The following is a 22,923-nucleotide window of genomic DNA, read 5'->3' on the forward strand; positions in this document are numbered from 1 at the left end:
AGTTAAAATCAAGGCCTAGCTGATGATGATGATGATCCAATAGATAAAAATCTGTCTAATACAAATAACACTGATTATGGCCCTATTAGCCAGAAACGTAATCGTCAAATGCTCTTATCAGCCAAACTTCCTGCTCCTTGTCTTCGAGTGAACCTCAAGTGGCAAGATTAACAGCAAATACCTCCAGTTGCGTTTTGCCAAAAGAACCAGGTGTCAATCAGGTGGCAGCGTTCGAAGTGAACGGTCAATGGGAAAAATGTTCGCCAGCAGAGGAATGCTGGTGCTTGGAGTGCTTCTGGTATCAGCAATTGGTAAGTGGCCATAAGTCATAAACAGAAAGTCTAACTTAAATTGGACCTGCAGGTGGCCAATCGGAATCGATCCCCTGCAAACTCATCGATGCAGAACATGGCAAAGTGTGCGTCTGCACGGCGGACTATTGTGATTATCTGGAGAATCCCGTCCTGACGGACGAAAATGAGTGGTTCCTTATCTCCAGTTCCAAACAGGGACTTCGGTTCTCCACAACTAGTGACAAATTCGGTAAGGAGGAGAAGTTTACCGTGCAGGATTATGTGGAACCCACGCAGGAGACTGCGAATGCGACAATCCTGTCTCGTTTGCTCGATAAGGTGGTGGACAGTGCTTTTACCTTGGAGTCCCGGGAGAGTTCCATAACTCGCACTGTAACCCTGCGACTGGACAGAAGTAAGACCCACCAGAAGATGGTTGGTTTCGGTGGCAGCTACACCGGAGCAGTGGAATACCTGGTAGAGAACTTCAAGCATTCGGAACTGGCTGACCATCTGTACAAGTCCTTTTACGCCGAGGATGGACTGGGCTTCAATCTCATGCGAGTTTCCATTGGCGGCTGTGACTTTGACTTGGAACCCTGGTCCTATGCCGAAGAGGAGGGCGACACCGAGCTATCCGATATGGATGAACTAAACGCGCATGATGTGACGCGAGTTGCACAGATCAAGCGTCTCATTGAGGTGTCCGGAGTGAAGAATCTGTTGGTCAAAGGAGCTGCCTGGAGTTCCCCGCCCTGGATGAAGACAAACAACAGGTGGACAGGATTTGGACGCCTCAAGAGGGCTTACTACCAGACTTGGGCCGATTACCATCTGCGTTGGCTAAGACTTATGAAGGACAATGGCATTCCCATTTGGGCCATTTCCACGGGCAACGAACCATTGAATGGCATCATTTTCATGTATTTCGTTAAGTTCATGAGCTTGGGATGGACGCCACAGACTCAGGCCATTTGGCTGAACGATTATCTGGGTCCCACGATCCGTAACTCTGAGTTCAAGGACATCACCCTGTTTGGCAACGATGACCAACGCTATTCCTTTCCCCATTGGTTTAAAATGGTAAGTAGTTCAGTGTTAATAAATCAAAAGACGCATGACCAAATTAGCACCAATTAAACGACAAAGTTCACATTACTTATCGCGGATATTTCCAGATGAACCGCACTCGACCAAACTCGATTGATTACCTCGATGGGCTATCGCTGCACTGGTATTGGGATGAAATATTTGGCAACAGCTTTATCGAACAGACCAAGGAATATGCCCCCGACAAGATTTTGATAGTTTCCGAGTCCTGCATAGGGGACAAGCCCTGGCAGGCAGCTGCTCCTCTGCTGGGAAGCTGGGAGCGGGCCGAGAAGTATGCCAGAGATTACTTGCTTAACATTAAGCTGGGCTTCCATGGCTGGATTGACTGGAACATTTGTCTGGACGAGATTGGCGGTCCTAACTACGTGGACAACACGGTGGATGCCCCAGTGATTGTGAATACAACAAGTGGGATATTTTAATACTTCCATTTATTCTGTTTGTGATTAGTGATATGATTTTCTTGCAGCATTCGAGGAGTTTTACAAGCAGCCCATGTTCTATGCCATTGGTCACTTCTCCAAGTGGGTTCCAGAGGGATCCGTTCGCATAGATGCAGTACCTAGTAATGTTAATCTGGATTCCGTTGCATTCCTGCGACCGGACAACAAAATCACCGCCGTTCTCTTCAATAGTGGTCGCGCCGATCTGGACATCACTTTGGTGGATAGTATTCGGGGTCAGTTCGTTGTCAATGTTCCGGCCAAATCCATTCACACTCTGCTGTACAGTTGAAAACTTATTTTTTCTAAACAAAACAAAAAATTAAATAAAGACATGTTCAACTTGGTGATTTCCATTTGTGAAATAGGCAAGGTGTTTTATCAGGCTTAATGAAGTCAACAAAGTTCTCAGTGCTTGGAAAATTGCAATTTTCACACATTTTATTTGGGTTTACAACCGAATCAAATCACACCTAAATTATATAGATTCATCAGTGGCAGTTTACCAGTCGCATAACGTATATCTTTTTGTAATGAATCCAAACGATACTTTATCAGCCTTCTCACTTCTCTTGTGCGTCCTGATTCTTTCCGCTGGACGCGGCGAATTACTTTTTAATGCGGATGACAATGTGGTGCAGCTGGATTTTGCATCATTCGAGTCCGGACTTAGTGAACCAACGTCTGGGAAACTGGTGCAGTTCTTTAACGGATTCTGCGAGGAGAGCCAGAACTTTATACCAGCGTTTAAGAATCTATCTCGTAAACTTTACAAGTGGCACCGATTACTCAAAGTCCATGTACTAGATTGTGGAAAGGATGAGAACGATATGATATGTAGCATTTACAGCATTCGTAAAACGCCAACTCTGCGATATTTTCCACCGAGTTATAAGCTAGCACCAGACAACCTGGGTACCGAGATCACTCATCGAAATCCCAAAGAGATACAATCGAAGCTGGCCCTAAATCTTCAAAAGCTTGATTACTTCAAAATGTTTAAGCGGCAGGACAATGTGGCTCATATATTTCAAACGCACAAGGATATCGAGTACGTTGCTTTTGTTTTCCAAATGTGTTTAGACCACTTTCTGCCGCACTTGGAAACGGGCAACTCGATGGAGGAAAAGTATGCCTCTCAGGGCGATTGCAATGAGGATAATCCAATAGTTTCGTTGATCGGAAGAAATACCCTTCTTGAATTGCTGCCCTACAGGAAAGTGGTTGTGCGGATCTTCGACAATCATGATGTTTACAACAAATTTGGCATATCGCCCGTACCCAACTTAGTGGTTCTGGTAAATAAAGCTGGAAAACTGCTATTTCTCACACCCGAGATGGATAGCAGTAAGGCTTATGTGGCTGCCATTAAGCAATTCTTGATCTTTGTCGACCTTAAGCCCCAGAAACCGTTGCCAAAAACCCCACCCGCCAACATAAGTGAAGCCTTAAGGTATGAGATATTCGAGCAGCACAAGCATCATCCCTCTCGGATCTATCGAGCCGATCTGGAACGGGCTATCGATCAAATCCTTAATGTAAAGTTCCCAGGAACTACGCACTTTGCCGGAGCAAAGATAGTTGTTCTGCGAAATTTCGTTAAACTGATATACAACTCAAGTCCCTTGAAGCCAGAGGCGCGGGAAAAGCTGGCAAACCTCTATTATTCCCTGCACGTGAAAAAGCAACTTTCCGGAGTGGGATTCAAAAATTTGCTGCTAAAATCAGTAAAGGATTACGTGTTTGATGGAAAGCAATATGTTGGTTGTATTGCCTCTCGTCCTTCGTTGCGCGGCTTTAATTGCTCCCTTTGGGTTCTATTCCATTATCTTAGTGTGGAGTCGAAAAAGCTTAAGCCCAAATCCGTGTTGTTAGTATTTCTCGGATATGTACGATTCTTTATGAACTGCAAGGAGTGTGATATGAAAATAAGCGAGTTCAAAAAGCTCCGACCAATTGCAAATGTGACCAATGATGATGAACAGATTTTGTGGCTCTGGGAAGCGCATAATTATGTCAACAAACAGTTGGCCGGCGATTCTACAGAGGATCCGAAATTCCCAAAGATTCAGTTTCCAAGCGAAAGAGATTGTCCCAAGTGTAGAAACAACGCGACCGAATGGCGCACCGAAGAAGTATTGCACTATCTGAAAGGCATATATACCTTAAAAAACCTTAGTTGGTTCGGAATGTCATCCGGAAAACATGCAATTGAATAAAGAAAAATGTAACTTTGTAATATTTACGATTAAAAAAAATGGTTAATAAATGGTTATAGATAGTTTCATTACCTTTTAAATTCCCCCTTTTGGCGCCACTGGTTTTGCATAACTTTTTCTTTCGATTGCGTGCGCGGATTTCCAAGTGGGATCACCTTACTGGCGACTGTAGCTACTATTCGCCGGTCCGGCTGCTTTATCAAATCAACAACCGAGCCGGGTCAAGTGGCGTTCGAAAACATAAACATTAAATTGAGTGAAATTCGTTGGTTTGATTATTCGAAAGCAGTCCGGCCTGCTCTCGTTTCTGAGCTCAGTTGTGGACGGGCCTTCGAGCGGGACGCATTGTTTTTGGCCCGAGATGCCAGATATGAAGACACCACTGCTTGGCTTTCTTACTACAGTGATCGCAATCTCTGCAGGTATGTGAGAAAACAATAAATTCATGCCTACCTGGCCATGAGACTCCTCAAATGAAACGCATTGCAGGTGCTCCCGACTGGCAGTTGCCCTGCGATTTGCGCGAAACGAGCCATGGAAGCGTGTGTGTCTGCAACAGCACCTACTGCGATTATCTGGAACCGCCCCAGCTCACTGATATCTCGCAGATTGTGGTGATTAGCTCCAGCAAGGTGAGTCAGGAGGATTGTCCGCACTCGCGGTCACATCATTAGCTATTGACTGCTCCAGCAGACACGCTTAGGTCAATTATTCCGATTAGATTCAAAGTCTGTTTGGAATAGTTCGCTTTTCTTCTGTGGCTTGTCATGTCTAATTTATTGCTAAACGAAACGGATTTAAATTTGATTAGTTTTATATTGAACACATAAAATAATTGCGAACATTGGTTTATTGAATGTAACTATTTTCATAGGATGGCTTACGCTTCAAGAAGACGACAGGGGATCTCTCGAAAAAGAAACCCATAACAATAGATGACAAACAGTTCACCGATGAGAACTTCAAGGCAGATGCAATTGTTGTGGATCAGGAGAGGGCCTGGTTGCAGTTGGCCAACATTCCCCAAAGCCTGTGTAACTAAAACGCTTTATAAATAGTTTATAAAAAAAAATTATATGCCCAAGGAACTCTTGAATAATTTTAGTTATTAATGCCAGCATTAAGACATATCGCATATTCGTGAAACGAGAGCAGAGTTTTCAAAATGTCTCCATTTTTGGTGGGGCATTTACAGGAACAGTCTCGTACTTACTCAAAGAACTTCCGGTGGAGCTACAGGATCATGTCTATAGGTGAGTTGGATATTAAGCAATAAACATATATATTTAACTAGTTATTTTGCAGATCCTATTTTCATCCGGTTGGAATTGCTTACAACACTATACGAATGTCCATTGGCGGTTCCGACTTTGATATGGAACCCTGGGCATACAATGAATTGCCTCTTCATGATCCGAAATTGAGCAACTTTACCGAACTCGATCCGCGGGATCTGCAGAAAGTGGAACAGTTGAAACGCCTTAAGATCATCGGTAAAGTAGATTCTCTGAAAATCATGGGCGCTGCCTGGAGTGCTCCAACCTGGATGAAGAGCAATAATCGCTGGACAGGATTCGGGCAGCTGAAATCGGAATACTATCAAACGTGGGCCCTCTATCACCTCAAGTGAGACAAATCTGGCCATTTCATTTCCCATTCATGAGCGATTGGCACTTCTTGCAGATTTCTCGAACTCATGCGGTCTAAAAATATGCCGATTTGGGCCATATCCACTGGCAATGAGCCGTTAAACGGCGTCATTGGCTTCTTTTTTGTACACTTCATGAGCATGGGCTGGACGCCCTGGCAGCAGGTATGAGCCATTTGCAATTGGCCACTGGCCATCGATCACGTTTCTGGCTATTAAGCATGTCGACATTTTTCCGACCAGGCTATCTGGCTGAACGACAATCTGGGCCCGACCATCAGAAACTCGGCGGAGAGCAAGGTGCTCATCTTTGGCAACGACGATCAGCGGTACACCTACCCAACGTGGTTCCGAAAGGTATGCGAAAAAGAAAAAAAATTATATTAAATTTAAATATAATTAAATGCAATTGTACAGATGCGCTCCTCCCGCAACAATTCGCTGAACTACTTGGATGGCCTAGCTGTTCACTGGTACTGGGATGAACTGATAGGACCACAACTCATCGACCAGGCACATACGGATATGCCCAATAAGCTGCTATTGAACACGGAGTCCTGCATCGGTGATAAGCCATGGCAGACCCATGGTCCCGAGCTGGGCAGCTGGCAGCGTGGTGAAAGCTATATGAGGGCCTATACCCAGGATCTGACGCACAACTTCAACGGCTGGCTGGATTGGAATCTCGTGCTGGACGAACAGGGCGGTCCGAACTACGTTAAGAACTTTGTGGATGCTCCGATTATTGTGAATGCCACGAGTCGTTCTGAGATATACAAACAGCCGATTTTCTATGCCATAGGCCACTTCTCCAAGTTTCTGCCGCCGGACTCCGTGCGCATCGAGACGCGGATCGAGAACCAGAGCAATCCCTTCACCCAGCTGAGTGTTGTTGGCTTCCAGCGACCAGACGGCAGTGTGGCGTTGATAATCTACAATGGGTAAGTGCACTCGAAGAAAAGATTTAAATTTTGAGTAATTAGTTCCTATTTCCGTTCGAAATTTGACCAAAAAATCAAAAATATTGGTCCAAATGTAGGGTGGCATATCGTGTTAGGCTCAAAATTACATTTCCAATCGATTGGCATTCAAATTTGAAAAAAAATTTTTTTGTGAATTTTTTGCAAAATTTTGTGATGTTACCCCTTACAAAAAATGCAAAAATTGACTCAAAAATTAATTTTTCTAACTTCACCGAAAAGTGATAGGAATGGTTAGCATTGGTTATTAGCTGTAAAAAACAGTTCCTATTTTGGCTATAGGAGTATTTTTAGCCAAGTTATGATAAAACTACTCTTCGTAGATATTGAATTTTGGCCAAATTCGTTTTCTGCTGTTTTTGACCCAAACATTAACTATAATGAATTAAATATAAAATGTTGAGCTCGTAACAAAATTCCCAATTCAATGACATTCCTTTTGCATTTAAATCTGGGAAAAATTGTAATATTGGCAATCGTTTTAAAAATAGTTTAAGAACATACTTAATTTCGAAATGATTTTTTCAAGTGCCTAGCACACTTCTATTTCGAGTTGCATCTGCGATGGTGCCGCTTAAGTGCGTCAACTTAATTGCCGACAACGTTTGCGATTCACTTTTATGAATGCCTCTATTGGAGGGCCAGCAGCACTCCGTGCATTTTATCAAACATTTTCTGAGATCCGTAATCGATTCCGTAATCTTGCAGCCAGAACCTGCCGGTGGACGTGACTCTCGATGATAGCCAGCGTGGAGCGATCCAGCTTCGCCTGCCGCCGCGCTCCTGGCACACGGTGCTCTACAAATGAGATTCCCTTCCCGGAACCCGACAATATACTCGTAGTAATTTAAACTAGGCCAGTAGGAGTGGGGATGGGTCCAGCTGCCGCTGCCCAGAGGACCAATTGAGGCTCAAGTGACGGCGGCGCAACGGAAGCCAATAAATTGCGCTCAACAGGATGAGCAGGATAATGGATACGTGGAGATGGGGGACTCGACTCGCTACCAGGATGTAATGCCTGATATGCGGAGACAACGGAAATTTGTTTAAGCTGCTCAATTTGCCGGAACGCGTCTGTTTACAATGAAATTTCATTTGCCGTTTACTTTTCATGTTGTTTTTTTTTTTTATTTTTGGTGTTAGGGGGGGAGCTGGGGAACGGCAAAGTACAAACGTCATGCGTGTTCTATGTAGTATATAGGAACATATCTCGGATCAAGTTGAGTGACAACTGGCAGTCGAGCGGGAACTTATACGGCCAACCGAATATTATCTTTGGGCTAGCGTTGCGGTGTCTGGTCTATTTGTTCAATATGCTCTATAAATATGATTGTCAATTGAGCGCCAAGCAAATGCATTTTCCCATTTTCCTCGCATTTTCCCCGCATTTTCCGCTCTCTCTCTCTCGCACTTAGAGCACAAAATGGGGCGTTTTATGTAAGTCTATAAATTAAAACATGAAACGCTTATAAATCCATATGACTGCTGGTTGTGGCAGCAATGCACTTTCTTTTTTGATTTGATAAAATTTTCAAAAGCATTATTAACTTTGCATTTATATTATATTTTTAAATATTCAATAATTAAAATTAATTGTGAGCAAATAGTATGTGAGTGAATGCACAATTATCTTAACCACACAAAATGGCTTAAAATAAACACGAAACTATGAAGAATTTTACATTTATTATATTATTATATATATTAAAAATTTAGTAATTATTTTTTTTTATGTATGTAATTAAGCAGTGTTCTTAAGTACAAAGGTCCTTCTGCAGACTGATTTAGCCGTCAGTAAGACAATCACTGGGTTATTAATCCCATACCCTTTTGTGTCAAGATTTTCAGCGATTCCTTGGGGCATCCATCACTTGCCTCAAGTGCAGCATATGCATTCCGGGGGTTTGGTTGCATATCTGAAGTGCTTACAACAAAATACACTTATCAGCAATGAGTGTGTCAATTACATGCCGCCACACCCTCACCCTTTCTCAACATAGGAAAGCAGTGGCAACATTGGGCAATGTGTTGAGTGCGATGATGCAGTGCAGCGAGCTGTTAATGAGGCTCATTATTAATATGGCAACGATATGTTTGCGTCATGAGCAATGAGCTGGCTGCAAAGGGAATTTACACGCGCTGCCCTGTCAGCAGCAAGATCAAAGCACAGCCTCCACTGGATGTACTCACTCCAAATCCTCCCTAGTCCCAGTCCCATGGCCATAATGTGTTATGAGTTATTGACGGAGTGGGTAGATGATCCGCTTCCTGGGAGCCCAGATCGCCAATTCCACAGTTGTACAGATCTCCAGCTCTCCGGCTTGTCAGCAGCTGACAGCGCCATGTCATAGCAATTTGCCCGGCTGTAGGTGTTCCATGTCAACTCCAACGGCACATCGCCACCTACCCGGGATGTCGGTGTGTAATGCCCTCTGACAGGCAGGCACTCAAATTGAATACTCAATGCTCACAGCACGGACGACCGACGAACTGGATACCATTTAGCGTTAGATTTATTTCGGGCATTAAACGCAGATCGCATTTCAAAAGACGGTACTCTGGTACACTAACAAAAATGGGGACAAATTGAAGGCTGAAGTGAAAATATTGATGCCACAATAGATGGCACGCACATTTGTAAAATAAAATATGTATTTGAATGTAAGTATATAAGTTCATACTCATTTCTTCTGGATAACATTCCACACTAATTTATTCTCAGTGCATCTGCAACCATTTCCCAAATGCACACGAGATGGGCACTTAAGAGATCTCCAGGCGCCGGATGTGCGCTATTTTTCCCATATATAGTACATGTCACTCTCTCCCAAACATACTTACATATCCGAATCCCATTTTCCGAGCTGGAAAAAAGTGCAAGTTACAAATGCGTATAGATAAGCATAGACCATCATGCAGCGGTCGTATTTTCCCAATCCGATTCGCCTCGGCGATAAGATTAGATTAGGGGGCCACCCACCACCAGATGGGGGAGCACGGATAGGCAAATTAGATGGCCCAAATGCCATCAAACACCGCATAGCCGTTACCAAAATGCGACGTCCGCTCTCGCCGACATTGGCCAAGTTGGCCGAGCAGGAGGTGAACGAGACGCCCGACAGGATTCAGCAGGATATTATCATCCTGCGCGTGTGGATTCGCCAGCAGCCGCATCTGCGCGCCCGCACAGATGTGGACTTCCTGATCGCCTTCCTCAGACGCTGCCGTTACAGCCTGGAGGAGACCAAGCGCCGGATCGATCGCTACTTCACCCACTACAATCTATTTCCGGAGATCATGAATAACCGCTGTGTGACTCAAAGACTTCTGGACATCAATCGGATGGGGTGAGCTAATGTTATTCCAACATTTGAAGTTAGTCATTTATCTTAAGACGCTGGTTTTGCTCTTAGAGTTTGTCTCTATCCGGATATGCCAAAGGGTGATAGCCGTAGTGCCATGTTTATAGCCCGTTTCGGTCATTTCGATCCCAATTTGTACATGCTGCGGGAGATCTATCATTTTTCGTCGATGGCCATGGAGGTGATTGCGCTGGAGAATGACTATGCCAGCTTGGCGGGAATCTGCGAAATAATTGACCTCGAGGGCGTCAACTCGGATAAGATGCGACGCTTTGATAGGGTTCTATTTCGCAAATGGTGGAACTGGCTCTACAATTGCAGCCCCCTTAAAGTGAAGGAGATGTATATCATAAATATGCCCAAGGATATTCAGGGTACCGTCATGTTTCTGTACAACGTGCTTAGCATGCAAGTCAACTATCCGGTGGGTATTGATAACTTAATCAGCAAGTTATCACCTTCGTGATAAAATTGTTTTTATAAAGTAACCATTAGAGATTCAGTACCAATTAAGGCTAGATATGTTTATCTTATTTCAGATACGCGTGCTGAAGAACAGCGAAGAGCTAATCGAGCACATTGGCAAGGAATCGCTGCCGGAGGAGTATGGCGGTACCAATGGACATTTGGGTGAATGTGTGGCCTACATGGAGGACCTGTTGAATAGCTATCGTGGTTATTTCGAGCAGGACTGCAACTACGGGACCATTGAGGAGCTGCGGCACGGCGAAATAGCCACATATGAGGCGGAATTTGGAGCCAATGGCTCCTTCCGTCGTCTCAATTGGGATTGATACCAGCACGGAAGCAGGAAACCTAGACCCTCCCTCCCACAATAGCGTTTATCCATATAAACATTCCAAACTCTGCTGTAGTCGATCAATTAAAGATAACACCCACTTATCAACTATCTATGCACTCGTGTATCTATATCTAACTGACTGCCGACGGGTTTCGGCTCGCCGTTCCAGCTAGTTTACAAGGTGTTGCCCCGATTAGATAAGCGATGCCGCCGCAAAAGCCAATACCATCACTACCACGGCGCTGCGTCAGTGGTTTTGGCATTCAGTTACTAATGAACCGAGCGCCGGAATGGCGAACACCCTGAGAACTCTCGACCCAAAGTTGGCGGCTCTGGCCAAAAGTGAGTGCAACGAGGAGCAGGCGCAGCGAGCGGAGATTATTGCCACCATTAAGACATGGATCACCAAGTCGCCGCACCTTAAGGCGCCCACGGATGAGCAGCTTATCCTGGCCTTTCTGCGGCGTTGCCGTTTCAGCCAGGAGGAGACCAAACGGCGATTCGACAACTACTACTCCCTGCGCAGCGTGTTCCCGGAGGTTCTGGGATCCCGACAGGTGGACGAGGCCCTGCTCACCCAGTTGCAACGCGGGTGGGTTGAATGTTCCATTTGCTATATACCCTTTTTGCCTTAGGCTGCTAAATATTTCACAAAACCATACAGAATACAGCTTTCTAATCAGTGGTGTTAAACGTAACAAACATTATCAATAATAATTTATTCACTATCTATGTGAATTTCTGACTGGAAATTAGTTGCGTGTTACGAAAGACCTATGTTAAGAAGGTAAAGATACTTTATTTAATTTCTATTTCGAATTAACAGAATCCATGTGATACCCATGCGACCTGTGAGTCCCGAGGGGCCAAGGGTTATCATCTCGCAGTTCCGAAACATCGATCCCAAGAAATCGAATCCCCGCGAAGCCTTCAAACTGATCTTCATAATGTTGGAACTATTGGCTTTGGAGTGCGATAATGCCGCGATTTCCGGCTTGATCTGGGTTGTGGATGCCAGAGATGTTACCATGGAGCAGATGATGCAGTACGATCCCTTCCTGCTGAAGAAGGCATTTGCTCTGGTGGACCAATGCATACCACTGCGATTTGTTGAGATTCATATGATCAATATGCGCAAGGAGGGACAAACCATATTCAATTTTGTAACGAAGTTTTTGCCCTCCAAACTGCCTTTCAAGGTGAATCTATCATCAAAAAGCTTGAATTGCGTTAGGATTGGTAATTAATCTCTACAATATTCTACACAGTTCGTGGTCCACAAAAAGTCGGAGGATCTGTACCAGCACCTGCCCAGAGATGTGATGACCATCGAGTATGGTGGCACCAATGGCTATCAGGCAGAGGCAGTGGATCATTGGCGCCAGAAGCTGCTGGACAGCAAGGATTATCTGGCCAAGGATGCCCAGTATGGTACTAATGAGAAACTGCGCGTCGGATTGGCCAGTGCCTGGGCCAATGGAGAACTGGACGGGATGAGCGGTTCCTTCCGCAAATTGGAGCTAGATTAAGTAAGACGACTCTAGTTGCTGTTTTGAATTACCATTTAATTAAGTTCTAATGCTATACAAATAATTTAAGGCCTATTCGGGTCACTGGGTATCTCGTGTATCCTCTTAAAAATAGCTTTACAATTGCCTAAGGTGCTGATACTTAAGTGCTAAGTGCTGCACTTCCGTTTGAAGTTCACGTGCAGAGAAGTGGGTGCAGTTGCTCCGGATGAGGGCGGCGATTGGGTATCTGAAGCGGAGGGCGTGGCCTTATTTTGAATGGGACTCGTGGTGCTCTTATTGATGCTCTGAACAATCAGATTTAGACAGTCCAAACTGGAGCCATTGGCATTGCCATCAAAGTCTATACAAAAATATTTTAGATAAATACATCAAATACTTTTTTTTTTTTACTTTTACCTGTAAACTGACCATATTTCTCCATATGTTTGTTGTAAAAACTAAGTTTATCTTCTAGATAAGCGCCAGCATAGGAGCTCTGCAAGGAAAAACATAAATAAATACAAATGGAAAAATCATATATTTTTTTTTTAGTTGGCCTCAAGCGAAATTGGGGAAACAATAAATTACAGAAAAGTGTCGCCGTCGAAATGACAACGTCAAATTTGCTCCGGTCCTGTCAACTTGGCCAACGAGTGCCATACAGAATGCAGTCTAATGATGAGATTAAGCCAAAATTTATGCCAGTAAAGAGATTCCACAGGCCAATTAAAACGCATTGAACCACCGCACCACACCCATTGTCTGCCCCAACATTGTGGGGCATTGTGTGCAGTGCACTTTAGAGGCAATTAAATTAATTTTGCGCATACGCAGACGACAGACAAGGCATCCGGAGATTCGGTCGGGATTTCATTAGAAAAATTCGCTATAACGCCGATGCTAAGCAAATTATAATTGCCACTTCTGGGTGGGTTTCCTTGCTGCCCCCCCCCCCCCCCCAAATCCGCATCTGGTGCATCCAAAGTGCCGTCACTTCGTCTGCAAGGATCGACAAATACAGGGCATCCCGTATGGCTTATATGTATGTACGTCTGTTTATATTTAGCGGACAACAAAGTACGGAGTGATAAAACAACAGAATAGCATTCAAAGCCGAGTGAAGTGAACTAAACTGAACGAGAGCAGATGAACTCACACTGCACTTTTATAAAGCGATTTATCATTTTTTTCAAGCGTTTAGTGACAGCCTGCGCTCGATATGCCGCAGTCAGCAAGCGGATACACTGGGAAAAATTACACAAAAATAGCACAACTGGGTTAAAAGCAATAAAGTCTATTTATATGACAATATAATACCGAATATTGAAAAATTTCTTTGGAAATAAATTCTCAATTTAACAAGCATGTTCGAAATATATTTTTAGACATGCCCGACTTCTTTCTGTGTACTTGTTTGCAGGTCTTTATGGTATTTCGGTGTATTTTATTTTATTTTTTTTTTTTTGAGCATATATCATGCGTTGTATCTGAATGAAATGCCACTTATCACTTGGGCATTCCGATTCTTCGGTTGCGTAAAGATTTTAAGCCGCTTTTTGGCGCGTTCCCCTTAGATGTTCTCCTCCGATCTGTGAGCGTGTAACGGATATGCGGCATTATGCGATTTGTTAGCCATAAGTTGCATGAGTTTTTACCATGAAATATGCTTTTAATATACTAAACCCACTTTAAAAATATTGCCACTTCTCTGCGAGTTGTGCGGTCAGTCGTAAGATCTCATAATCCATTTCGGAAATATCACCGAAAAAATGCAAGAACTACTTGCCAGATATGTATTTACATTTTTAATAAGATGCAAATAATGTTGATGTTTATTTTCGGAATTATTTAATCAATCTTTCTCGGAAACTGAAAAAGTTACTTTTTGAAACGGGGACGTGTGATAAAGATTATCAGTGGTGGTTAGACCATAAAAATCACACCAATTATCTCTTCTCAATAATTTGCAATATCATTTATAAACTGCTTTCCATTCGTAGAAAATATCTAATAGTGTAGCTGTAAAGCTATTCAAAGATAACAAAAGTTTTCGGTAGCATATCTGTACCTGATAATAGTTTAAAAACTGAATGGTAGGGAATCCGATCAATCCTGACTCACTGTCCAAATGGATGGTTTGCACCCACGTTACCCACATCTTTCCGTGAGTCATTTGCACCGAAAAGCTCTATCTTAAGACTTCAATGATTGCGGCTATGTATTTCATTACGTAGAAATTTGACTGATATAGACAAGGTGGCACTTTTGTATATCGCAAGTACTACACTTTATTGGCGGCGATAAGGAAATTTATGGGCCAACTTAGCGTTCGCATTTCGTGTTGGAAACAGTTCAAAAGGAAATCTTTTACTTAAGTCGCCGAGGTTTATAAATACACGGGCTCCAAATGAATGGATATGGATGAGATGGATGGATTGCCAGGGTCTGAGATGCATTTGAATGTCTGCACGTTTGGCGCTATGCCAGTTTTTAATCAAACTATGGCCGCACATTAATATCTGCCAATGGGGGGCGCAGTCAACATACAAATACGCTAAGTTTTATGGTAAATTAACAAATTTGTACATTAAAATTGTGAGAAACTTAAACAAACTGCATGGAAATTACTCAGCGCAGGCCAACCCGAAAGTCAAATGAAAATGAAAAGAAAAGAGGGCGTTGAAGATGATGGCAAAAATGTTTGCATAATTGTTGACAATTTGTTGCCCTGTCATTCGGGAGTAGATATGCATGTACAACCCGCTCCCGTCCCCCCCCCCCCATTTTTCATTCATTTTCATTTCCCTTCAATGACCAACGACTTGGCCATATCTTGCAACACCTTTCGAAGAAGAACACCCCGAGATCTTGTCATGTTTTTCCTGTGCAATTTGTCAACTGCCACAACGGTTTTGGTTCCACGTCGCAGGGAAGCTATTATGAAACAGAAAAGCGATCGTCGCAATCCACCAAACATGGGGATGAAGATTCTGGTGCCGATTCCTGCTCCAACGAATTTGTTGTAATTAATTTACAACACGATTTCCATTCGGGCTTATAAAAAGAAAATTTATTTATTGCCTTTCACTAAATGCAGACAACGACCCTTTCCCCTGTAAATTCTCCTAAATTCTCCAGCTATTTTTCCTCTAAATTTTTTTTCCCCCGTTCCTTTGATAAAAGTTTGCTCCCCTCACATCTGGGCAAACTTTCTCGATCATAACTCATAATATTCCCGGTTTTCGAGTGAATGTGATTCAGAAATGTGGATGATGGGCTGCCGGCGTAGCTTATTAAGTAGCACGTCAGCGAGCGCATAAATTCCGGTCAGCAGATACAACAGATATCAGATACAGTTTGGGGACTGACTCTTTCGGGGATCCGTCCGTATACATATTCTATTTTCATGTTCGCCATTGCGACGGACCAGACCCTGAGATTTTGATGAATGTGCGCGTCGCCAAAGAAAAATGTACGAAAGCGCTGCTCATGCATGAGAATTTTACGAGAAAATAATTGCGGAACGATATACGCGCCGATATTGTGGGCTTAATATTAATTGGCGGTTAGTGGACAAAACTTACCAGATAATCGGACTGGCAGCTTTTGCCGCTCAAACTGGGCGCCAGGTTGTCGCCATCGCGTGTGGTACTGGATTCCTAAGATAATCAATTTAACCAATGGTATTCTCTATTCGCGGTGAGATGAGTTCACTCATTTACCTGTAGCAGATCCTCCAGGCTCTCGATATACTCGATGGCATTGCGCAATATCTCAACCTTCGGCAGGCGCTGGTTGGGATTGGATGAAGTGCGTCGCTTGAGGATCTCGAAGGCCTCGTTAACCTAGAATGTGAACGGAATAATAATCAATTAATGGCCATCGTTGAAATCATGGAAATCCATTAGGCGTGCCATAAAAACACAGAACACGCGGCGTGTTCCCCTTTTAAGTGGCTCTTTAATAAAACATATTTTAAATTAAATAGAGCATAAAATTTTCAACAATTAAGCCGTTCGCCCGTCGTCTGTCTCTTTATGACAGCCCCCCATCACCATACCCCTTCTAACCGGAGCTCCCACGATTTTCCGCCTTTCACTAATGTCTCTATGTGGAGCTATAAATACGTGTGGTTCATCCAAAACTTTTACGACCGTCGAACTCATAAATGCCGCTGTTTAACTCTTGGTCTTGGCAAATGTTTATGTTTTACGCATGTTGGGTGGTTTCCCTTTCTGCGCGTTATGTCAATGGATCCGATCCTCCCTGGTGGCGATGTGTTAATTTGTGGGGTGCTAGCCGAGCTAATGAAATTACTACAAAGTTGCAGTCCTTAAACGCAGGGGACTTGCGAACTGTGGCGTAATCTATTTTTAAGATCGACCGAGGATTAATAAGCCTGCTGATGGAAAAGGACTCTTGAACAGAGTTCTGAGTGGTATGCCTATATTCAAGTCCCCATAAGCAGTTTTAAGTTATTATTATAATAATGAATTGAATGAATCAAAAATCTACTTTTAAAGTGAACCATTCTTTTAATGAATGATTGAAAGATGAAAGTGCTGTATTTGTATCAGTAGTTATTGCACAATATGTTTTTAATATTTGATAAATCTGAAAATGTGTGTAATGTGAGCATGGGATGCCTACCTTTCGCAGTCTCCGGCGTTCCCTCATAGTGGCCGCTTTCCGACGGTCCACGGTGACGCTCTTCTTTTTGCACGCCTTGCAGGCCCAGGTGAGGCATGGTCTGGAGGATTGGGCGGAGGAGCAGACGAGGGGCGCCAGGACGTGCTCCTCGGAGCTGAGACTGCTGTTCTCGTCATCGTAGTCGGTGGTGTAGATGGGCGACGGTGTCATATTCATGCCCAATGGCTTGTCCAGCTCAACCGGATTATGATTCGCATGACTGTAGTTGCAAGACGAACCCGATCCGTTGGCTGAGATGGAAGCCGCTCCACCATTTCCCGCACTCGCATCACCGACGGCATTGAAGCGGCTAAAGAAATTCTGCAGTGTCTGGTGTGGATTCTGGCCGGGATGGGCTATCGGATTCTGTTGGCTATAGGCGCTAAATCCGTATCCAGGATGTGTCGGCTGACCATAGCCATTGTGGTACTCCTGCTTGATGGTTTGAGCCGCAGGCATTTCACTGCTGCCACTATTATACTTGGTCATTTTTCACTTCACTACGATTTTGTTATATTTTACAAAACAATTTTGGTAGTTCAACAAGTTGCTGAATTTAATTGCTGATACTAATTACGATGGCACAGTTAATTTAGTCAGTTGATTATTACCATTTTTAACGTGGTTTAAGCTCTTTTTCTAGGTATGCTAGGTCATTAACACAAATTTATGAGTTATGGTTACACACAAGTTTTAGGCTGTGGTTTCTATTTAATTTAATTTGTTATAGTTTCACTTTCGGGATTTTTAAAATAGAACCTTAATTAGTTGGTTACACTTTAATGATGCTTTGTAAAAACCTCCGACATTTTCAAAAATATTTTTCGACTTCGATTTGCGGACCGTACGCGAGTGTGTGTACCGCCTTCCGTCGCAATCGCAACACATTTGGTGACAATATCCAAGAATCCAAGATATCGTGGGCCCCCAGATGTGCTCGCGATCCTCTCGGAGTGCGGATGCTGCTGCGTTTTGAGTGGCTGAGTGGCTCTCGAGTGGTTCCTATTTTTAGAGGCGCCCCGCCATTAGACGACATTGGCGGTTCTCTAAGGCAGAAGGACGCTGCCGCAGGCCACGCCCCTCCCCTTTTTTTTTTAATTTTCGTGAGTTTTCAACGCGATTTTCCGCTCAATGTGAAGCGTGTTTGTGAAAGGCTTAGTTCAAATCAAATAAATTGAATTTTACCTGGCCAGCGATTAGTGTGGGTTGGTGGGGGAGGTGGTGGCATAAATTAGCTTTCGGGGAGCTCAACAATTCGTTAATGTGACACATTTAGTGGAAAATCCGGCCCCCCGTCCACAGATCCCATCAATGGCAGCCACTTTTCTATTGAGTTATAGTTGCAACGGCCGAGAAAAAAGCGAGAAATTGAGCAAAAAAATAAATAAAATAGGAGAGGCCGAAATAAAAATAGTCAAAGAATTGTGTTTATTTATCGCTGCTCAGGCACAATATATATCTTTGGAAATCACCTTTAAATCTTCCCCAGCGATATTGTAAATCTTTTGTCTTAGGACCGTGGTTTGCTCGAGCACTTTCCATCTTCATTTTTCCACTTTTCCCTTCTCGTCTTTTTCCATTTCGTATTTTCTCCTCACATTTTCCATCTTGCCGTACTTTGATGGATGCTTTGTTTTGATTCGGTCTGATGGTATTTTGGTGGCAAAGACTATTTGTTGTGCCACACGATAATCCCAATTGTAAATTTAATCATTATCGGCCTTTGTTTTCGGGCAGTGTACTGTCAACGCACAAATGTAACTCAGAAAAGAACGTTTAAAAAATCAAAATCATTAAGTAAATTCGATTTATTGTGTTATTAATTTAATCAAATAAATAAAATACATATTAAAACTCATTCTTATGTGCATATTTGATTTTACTGGCTACTTGATTGAATTTTCCATAATTCCATAATCCACAAAAAAAACACATTCACTCATACAAACAAAATGCATTCACATATTAACAAACACCATACACTAGTCGAGATTCCTTAGCAAGAAAGTTATGGCTTCAAATTTGCCTTTATCCATGAGAAAAATGCTCCAGTCTTTGTGTAAACACCTGGTTTTCTATCTCCGCAATTCTCACTTCCATATGAAACGATACCGGCCAGATATACGATATCCTGGTAATCATTATTAAGGGTTAACATCAAGGGACCTCCGGAATCACCCTCACAGGAGTCTTCTCCTCGAATGCCAGAAGCACAGATTTGTGATTCGTTGCGGAAGAACGATATCTTGTCTTGGCAATAATATCTGTTTTCATAAACGGTGTTATGCAACAACACCTGACTATATTCTCTGTTTTTCGTGTAGCCCCAACCGGCGATTTGCAATGGGTGATTATGCAAGGGGATGGGATCTTTCGGCACACAAATCGGTAGAATTTCGTGGGTATATCTAAGGAAATAAAAACTTTGGTTCATAATAGTCAGAAAATGATGCCTTATATTGCAATACTCACCGAACTGGCGTTTGAAGACGCACCAAGGCGATATCGCTTTCAAACCTTGAGGTGTTGAAATATTGTTCGTGGACATTGAAATACTCGATGCCGATCTCTACAAAGGGGGCAGCGCAGTTTCCTGTAAAGTCGCAATCCGGATTGGTGGTAATATCATGCTCGCCCAGCCGCACTCTCCTGAGCACCAAATCTGTGTTCACCATTTTATCCTTGACCACACAGTGTGCAGCGGTGAGGACGTAGCGTTTGTTAATCAGGGAGCCACTACAGTTGTTGGTCATGGTCGATAGTCTGCGATTCTCGTAGATAAGCATGGCCATCCAAGGATATTCATTTGGCCTCGCCGCTGTGCCATATGCCATTCGATAAAGAGGCGGAGCTTGTCCACAGGACGTTGGTAGAACGTTACCTGGTTCCGGGCAGCAGATGTAGTGGCGCTTATCCGAATCTATTCTTCTGGTATCGATGGCACACTGTCTGTTATCCATTAAATTGGCCCCATCTTCCATCGTAGTATTATGGATACGAAGACACTTGTCCAATCTTATGCATTTTTCATCGGCTGGACAATCTGGAAATTCTATAACTATTTCGATTAGTAAGTGGTTAAATGATAGACTTTTGTTTTGCACTTACCCTGCTTAGGACAGCAGTAGGTATTAATGCCGCATTGCCTGCTCATTAATATGTTCTGGGCCTTTTTCCGTTTAAGCTTTAGAAAAGGGCAGCTATCGCGGCTTCTACATATCTCATCGTATTGGCAAGGAAAAATCTCTGTAAGGGCTAAGAATTAGTAATCGATAGATCGGGTATTATACGAAAAGCATTACCTTGTCTTTGACAGTTTACGTAGACCCTTCTTCGTACCAATGGCTGGAAGTGATCGATATAACATATTTTATTTATTATGGATTTCAAAATATCACTCGTCCATTTCCGGCCATTAAACTGGGGACAGTCATTGAGCATGACGCATTGTTCATTGGATCTTCTTTCATAGCCTGGTAAAGTTCGAAATTAGAAAATAATGGCAAAAGACTTCGATTTGGTCAGCCATTTACCTTCTTTTCGGCAGCAGTAGCTATTATAACCACATTGTTTGTCCCGCAATATTGCTTCTCTGGCCCAACTTATATCCGCCGATTGCAGAAAGTATTTCAAGGGTGGGCATGCTTTAAGGTGTGTACAGTCCTCATTGACATCACACTTTTTCCATGAATTGTAAACCTGCAACTGAACTGAACAAAATATGATCCGTGAAATACATACGTGTACAGAATATAAAAAAAATGGCTATTTGTGCGACTTTGTGTTTCTTGCCACGCACATTTTGAACTTCATTGAACTCTTAAAATGATTATGATAATGATAATGATGACTGAAAAGCAAATTATTTCAACACTATTATTAATTATTCGTACCACGCCCAAATGACAGCGACAGTAGAAACCCTTGTATAAGAAAGCAAACAGATACTTCGACCATGTCAATATGTGGACGTTCAAACTTCGACTGTTCTTAGGATGAAAGTTTGACCATTAGCCAAAATGTATCATATTATAAATTCTGGGAAATATAGCTGGGTATATCCGTATATCCATTAGTCATATGAAATATCTAGAACTGGACTGGAATGGCAAGTTATTTCGATAATTTGAAATACATAAATTTTCACTAAGTGTGTGTTAATAATATATGGTCAATTATCACTCTGAATTATTAATAAGCAAATAGCCAAATTGTATTGGAAAGCAATATGATGACTTAATTTAAAAACTTTTCACTTTTTATGTACGCAACTTATAAGTATGCGTATGATCTAAGAGCAGTGCCGGATTGAACTAACTCGGATTTCAGACGCTGTCTGCTTACGAACCCCTGATCGCTGAGAAAGAGTAAAAAAATTATTCGAAAACTTAGGATTTAAGAGTGTGAGACTATGTCACTGTTTGTATTTATTATTTCAAATCCGTCGGTTATCTATCCATAAAGTAATTATACATAAATCAAAACCAAGATGTTATTTTCTTATATATATTTTGCTTTATTTTTGTTTGCCGTAATTTATTATAATTTCTTATCGAAAATGGATTGTTCCTACGCTACGGATGACTACTAATAATATTTTATTGTATTTGTTTTACGATTTGTTTACAATTTGTATAATAATATTTAAGATCCCACACATAGAGGGCGAGTTTCAAGACGTATGGAAAGCATAGTCAACAGATGGCGCTCTAAAATCTTTATTTGGATAGCCGGCAACGTCACAATTTTTTTTCAAAATATCTGGCGGTTGAATGAAACTTTTATTAATTAAGGCATTTTACCTGCGAAACGTTAAGAATATATGTATACATAAATAAAAAAAATTAAATTATATATGACCACATTAAGGTAATGTTTTAATTTCTTTTTATAGTTGCCCATTCACGTTTGCGCTTTTGTTTTTCTGATACAAGGGATATGCGTGAAAAGTCCGCACTAGTTTCACAGCTTTTAACTGACGCAATTTCAACGAAATTTAGTGCATGATCTTATCAGACGTACATAGTATGTGCGTGTCTATTTTTACCAAGGTAACATCTGAACTGGAGGTTGTTTTTTTGCCATCAGTCAGCAGCTTGGCAATCAAGACTGCGACACATCACTTTCCAATTAGAGCAATTAAGATCGAAGTTCTCCAATTGCACCTGTTGTTCAGTTTGTCTGTTGCCTGGTGGCAATGTGCTTTTGCATGTCGTGCTTTCCATTCATAAAATCGAGCTGCATGCGGCAACGGTGCGTATGAATTACGTCAGCCAATGGATGTTTGTGGGTTTGTGGAGCATTCGCCATTGAGAGTGGAGATGCGTAACTTCCCGTCTCCTCTCTGCGCGTTGAGAGCGCTTCAGAAGGTGTAGAGACAGAAAGAGAGAGAGAGAGAGTGGGGCAGCATCAAGGAGCTTCAATATCAAAACTACACCGTACAAAAATAATAAGTAAGTCTATTTAGTTTTATTTTATTAGTTTTATTTAACCAAAAAAAAAATCGTGCGCAATTACTTTTAATTTACATTGGTATTCAAAAAATATATACACATTATGCTCTTAAATTACATATGAATATTAGAAAATGTCAACATTTTCTTCAGTGTTATTTGTTGAACATCAATGTCCTTTGTGTTCTTCAAATATTAAATACTTATCGTTAATAATATATGTATGTATATACATACGTACATATTTATGTATGTATGTACTTTTGCCAGGACTGGTTTGTAAAGAAATCAGTAATTATTTTACCGTTTATGCTCGCTCAGCGAAATTCGCTGAAGAGTTGAAGATGGGGTGGGGAAGCGACGAACGGGAAGCTTGGAGCATTATTTGAGAGCGAAAAAACGGCGCAATT

General features: G+C 42.3%; 7 protein-coding genes and 1 non-coding gene across 10 annotated transcripts; 5 read left to right on the forward strand and 3 right to left on the reverse strand.

The window, feature by feature from the left end:
* Window positions 1-213: 213 nt before the first annotated feature.
* On the forward strand, window positions 214-2,198 carry Gba1a (Glucocerebrosidase 1a). Its single transcript, NM_142915.3, has 4 exons — window positions 214-311; window positions 364-1,376; window positions 1,472-1,814; window positions 1,876-2,198. Exons 1-4 carry the CDS (start codon window positions 248-250, stop codon window positions 2,139-2,141), a joined length of 1,686 nt encoding a protein of 561 aa, NP_651172.1. The 5' UTR covers window positions 214-247; the 3' UTR covers window positions 2,142-2,198.
* Window positions 2,199-2,353: 155 nt separating this feature from the next.
* On the forward strand, window positions 2,354-4,135 carry Qsox4 (Quiescin sulfhydryl oxidase 4). Its single transcript, NM_170084.3, has one exon. It carries the CDS (start codon window positions 2,383-2,385, stop codon window positions 4,066-4,068), a length of 1,686 nt encoding a protein of 561 aa, NP_732891.1. The 5' UTR covers window positions 2,354-2,382; the 3' UTR covers window positions 4,069-4,135.
* A 261-nt stretch (window positions 4,136-4,396) lies between these two features.
* On the forward strand, window positions 4,397-8,105 carry Gba1b (Glucocerebrosidase 1b). Of its 2 annotated transcripts, none has more exons than NM_001275951.1 (9): window positions 4,397-4,490; window positions 4,558-4,700; window positions 4,943-5,102; window positions 5,174-5,321; window positions 5,374-5,694; window positions 5,752-5,881; window positions 5,960-6,073; window positions 6,134-6,657; window positions 7,405-8,105. In NM_001275951.1, the coding sequence occupies exons 1-9, from the start codon at window positions 4,430-4,432 to the stop codon at window positions 7,502-7,504; spliced, it is 1,701 nt and encodes a 566-aa protein (NP_001262880.1). In that variant the 5' UTR covers window positions 4,397-4,429; the 3' UTR covers window positions 7,505-8,105. The 2 variants fall into 2 exon arrangements, with proteins under 2 accessions (NP_001262880.1, NP_001097888.1); NM_001104418.2 differs by having other exon boundaries at window positions 7,405-7,800.
* asRNA:CR44052 (antisense RNA:CR44052) lies at window positions 5,954-6,739 on the reverse strand. Its single transcript, NR_074055.1, has 3 exons — window positions 6,498-6,739; window positions 6,132-6,441; window positions 5,954-6,051 (listed from the first exon to the last, which is right to left on the reverse strand).
* Window positions 8,106-9,750: 1,645 nt separating the features above from the next.
* CG10301 (uncharacterized protein) lies at window positions 9,751-10,931 on the forward strand (the record flags this gene model as incomplete). Its single annotated transcript, NM_142916.3, has 3 exons — window positions 9,751-10,043; window positions 10,110-10,482; window positions 10,598-10,931. 3 exons carry the CDS (start codon window positions 9,751-9,753, stop codon window positions 10,850-10,852), a joined length of 921 nt encoding a protein of 306 aa, NP_651173.2. The 3' UTR covers window positions 10,853-10,931.
* Window positions 10,932-11,119: 188 nt separating this feature from the next.
* CG10300 (uncharacterized protein) lies at window positions 11,120-12,906 on the forward strand. Its single transcript, NM_142917.4, has 3 exons — window positions 11,120-11,452; window positions 11,687-12,059; window positions 12,129-12,906. Exons 1-3 carry the CDS (start codon window positions 11,151-11,153, stop codon window positions 12,387-12,389), a joined length of 936 nt encoding a protein of 311 aa, NP_651174.2. The 5' UTR covers window positions 11,120-11,150; the 3' UTR covers window positions 12,390-12,906.
* nau (nautilus) lies at window positions 12,407-17,950 on the reverse strand. Of its 2 annotated transcripts, none has more exons than NM_001170231.1 (5): window positions 17,022-17,950; window positions 16,094-16,216; window positions 15,956-16,030; window positions 12,801-12,867; window positions 12,407-12,732 (listed from the first exon to the last, which is right to left on the reverse strand). In NM_001170231.1, the coding sequence occupies exons 1-5, from the start codon at window positions 17,547-17,549 to the stop codon at window positions 12,539-12,541; spliced, it is 987 nt and encodes a 328-aa protein (NP_001163702.1). In that variant the 5' UTR covers window positions 17,550-17,950; the 3' UTR covers window positions 12,407-12,538. The 2 variants fall into 2 exon arrangements, with proteins under 2 accessions (NP_001163702.1, NP_476650.1); NM_057302.3 differs by having other exon boundaries at window positions 12,789-12,867.
* A 985-nt stretch (window positions 17,951-18,935) lies between these two features.
* CG10232 (uncharacterized protein) lies at window positions 18,936-21,218 on the reverse strand. Its single transcript, NM_142918.4, has 6 exons — window positions 20,954-21,218; window positions 20,594-20,770; window positions 20,363-20,533; window positions 20,169-20,306; window positions 19,533-20,112; window positions 18,936-19,468 (listed from the first exon to the last, which is right to left on the reverse strand). Exons 1-6 carry the CDS (start codon window positions 21,015-21,017, stop codon window positions 19,069-19,071), a joined length of 1,530 nt encoding a protein of 509 aa, NP_651175.4. The 5' UTR covers window positions 21,018-21,218; the 3' UTR covers window positions 18,936-19,068.
* Between the last annotated feature and the right edge of the window lie 1,705 nt (window positions 21,219-22,923).

Source organism: Drosophila melanogaster, chromosome 3R, assembly GCF_000001215.4.
Source record: "Drosophila melanogaster chromosome 3R".
In the NCBI taxonomy this organism is placed as follows: Eukaryota; Metazoa; Arthropoda; class Insecta; order Diptera; family Drosophilidae; genus Drosophila; species Drosophila melanogaster.

Coding starts and splice junctions, on each gene's coding strand:
- Qsox4 (NM_170084.3), top strand. CDS start 2,383: ATGAATCCAAACGATACTTTATCAGCCTTCTCACTTCTCTTGTGCGTC.
- CG10232 (NM_142918.4), bottom strand. CDS start 21,017: ATGGTCGAAGTATCTGTTTGCTTTCTTATACAAGGGTTTCTACTGTCG. Junction 20,534..20,593: donor CTACTGCTGCCGAAAAGAAG/GTAAATGGCTGA, acceptor GAACTTTACCAG/GCTATGAAAGAAGATCCAAT. Junction 20,113..20,168: donor CTACTGCTGTCCTAAGCAGG/GTAAGTGCAAAA, acceptor AAATAGTTATAG/AATTTCCAGATTGTCCAGCC.
- Gba1b (NM_001275951.1), top strand. CDS start 4,430: ATGCCAGATATGAAGACACCACTGCTTGGCTTTCTTACTACAGTGATC. Junction 5,882..5,959: donor GCTGGACGCCCTGGCAGCAG/GTATGAGCCATT, acceptor TTTTCCGACCAG/GCTATCTGGCTGAACGACAA. Junction 6,658..7,404: donor GCGTTGATAATCTACAATGG/GTAAGTGCACTC, acceptor GTAATCTTGCAG/CCAGAACCTGCCGGTGGACG.
- nau (NM_057302.3), bottom strand. CDS start 17,549: ATGACCAAGTATAATAGTGGCAGCAGTGAAATGCCTGCGGCTCAAACC. Junction 16,031..16,093: donor GCCTGGAGGATCTGCTACAG/GTAAATGAGTGA, acceptor TGATTATCTTAG/GAATCCAGTACCACACGCGA. Junction 12,733..12,788: donor GAAATATGGTCAGTTTACAG/GTAAAAGTAAAA, acceptor ATTTTTGTATAG/ACTTTGATGGCAATGCCAAT.
- Gba1a (NM_142915.3), top strand. CDS start 248: ATGGGAAAAATGTTCGCCAGCAGAGGAATGCTGGTGCTTGGAGTGCTT. Junction 312..363: donor GCTTCTGGTATCAGCAATTG/GTAAGTGGCCAT, acceptor TTGGACCTGCAG/GTGGCCAATCGGAATCGATC. Junction 1,377..1,471: donor TTCCCCATTGGTTTAAAATG/GTAAGTAGTTCA, acceptor GGATATTTCCAG/ATGAACCGCACTCGACCAAA.
- CG10300 (NM_142917.4), top strand. CDS start 11,151: ATGGCGAACACCCTGAGAACTCTCGACCCAAAGTTGGCGGCTCTGGCC. Junction 11,453..11,686: donor CTCACCCAGTTGCAACGCGG/GTGGGTTGAATG, acceptor TCGAATTAACAG/AATCCATGTGATACCCATGC. Junction 12,060..12,128: donor CCTCCAAACTGCCTTTCAAG/GTGAATCTATCA, acceptor TATTCTACACAG/TTCGTGGTCCACAAAAAGTC.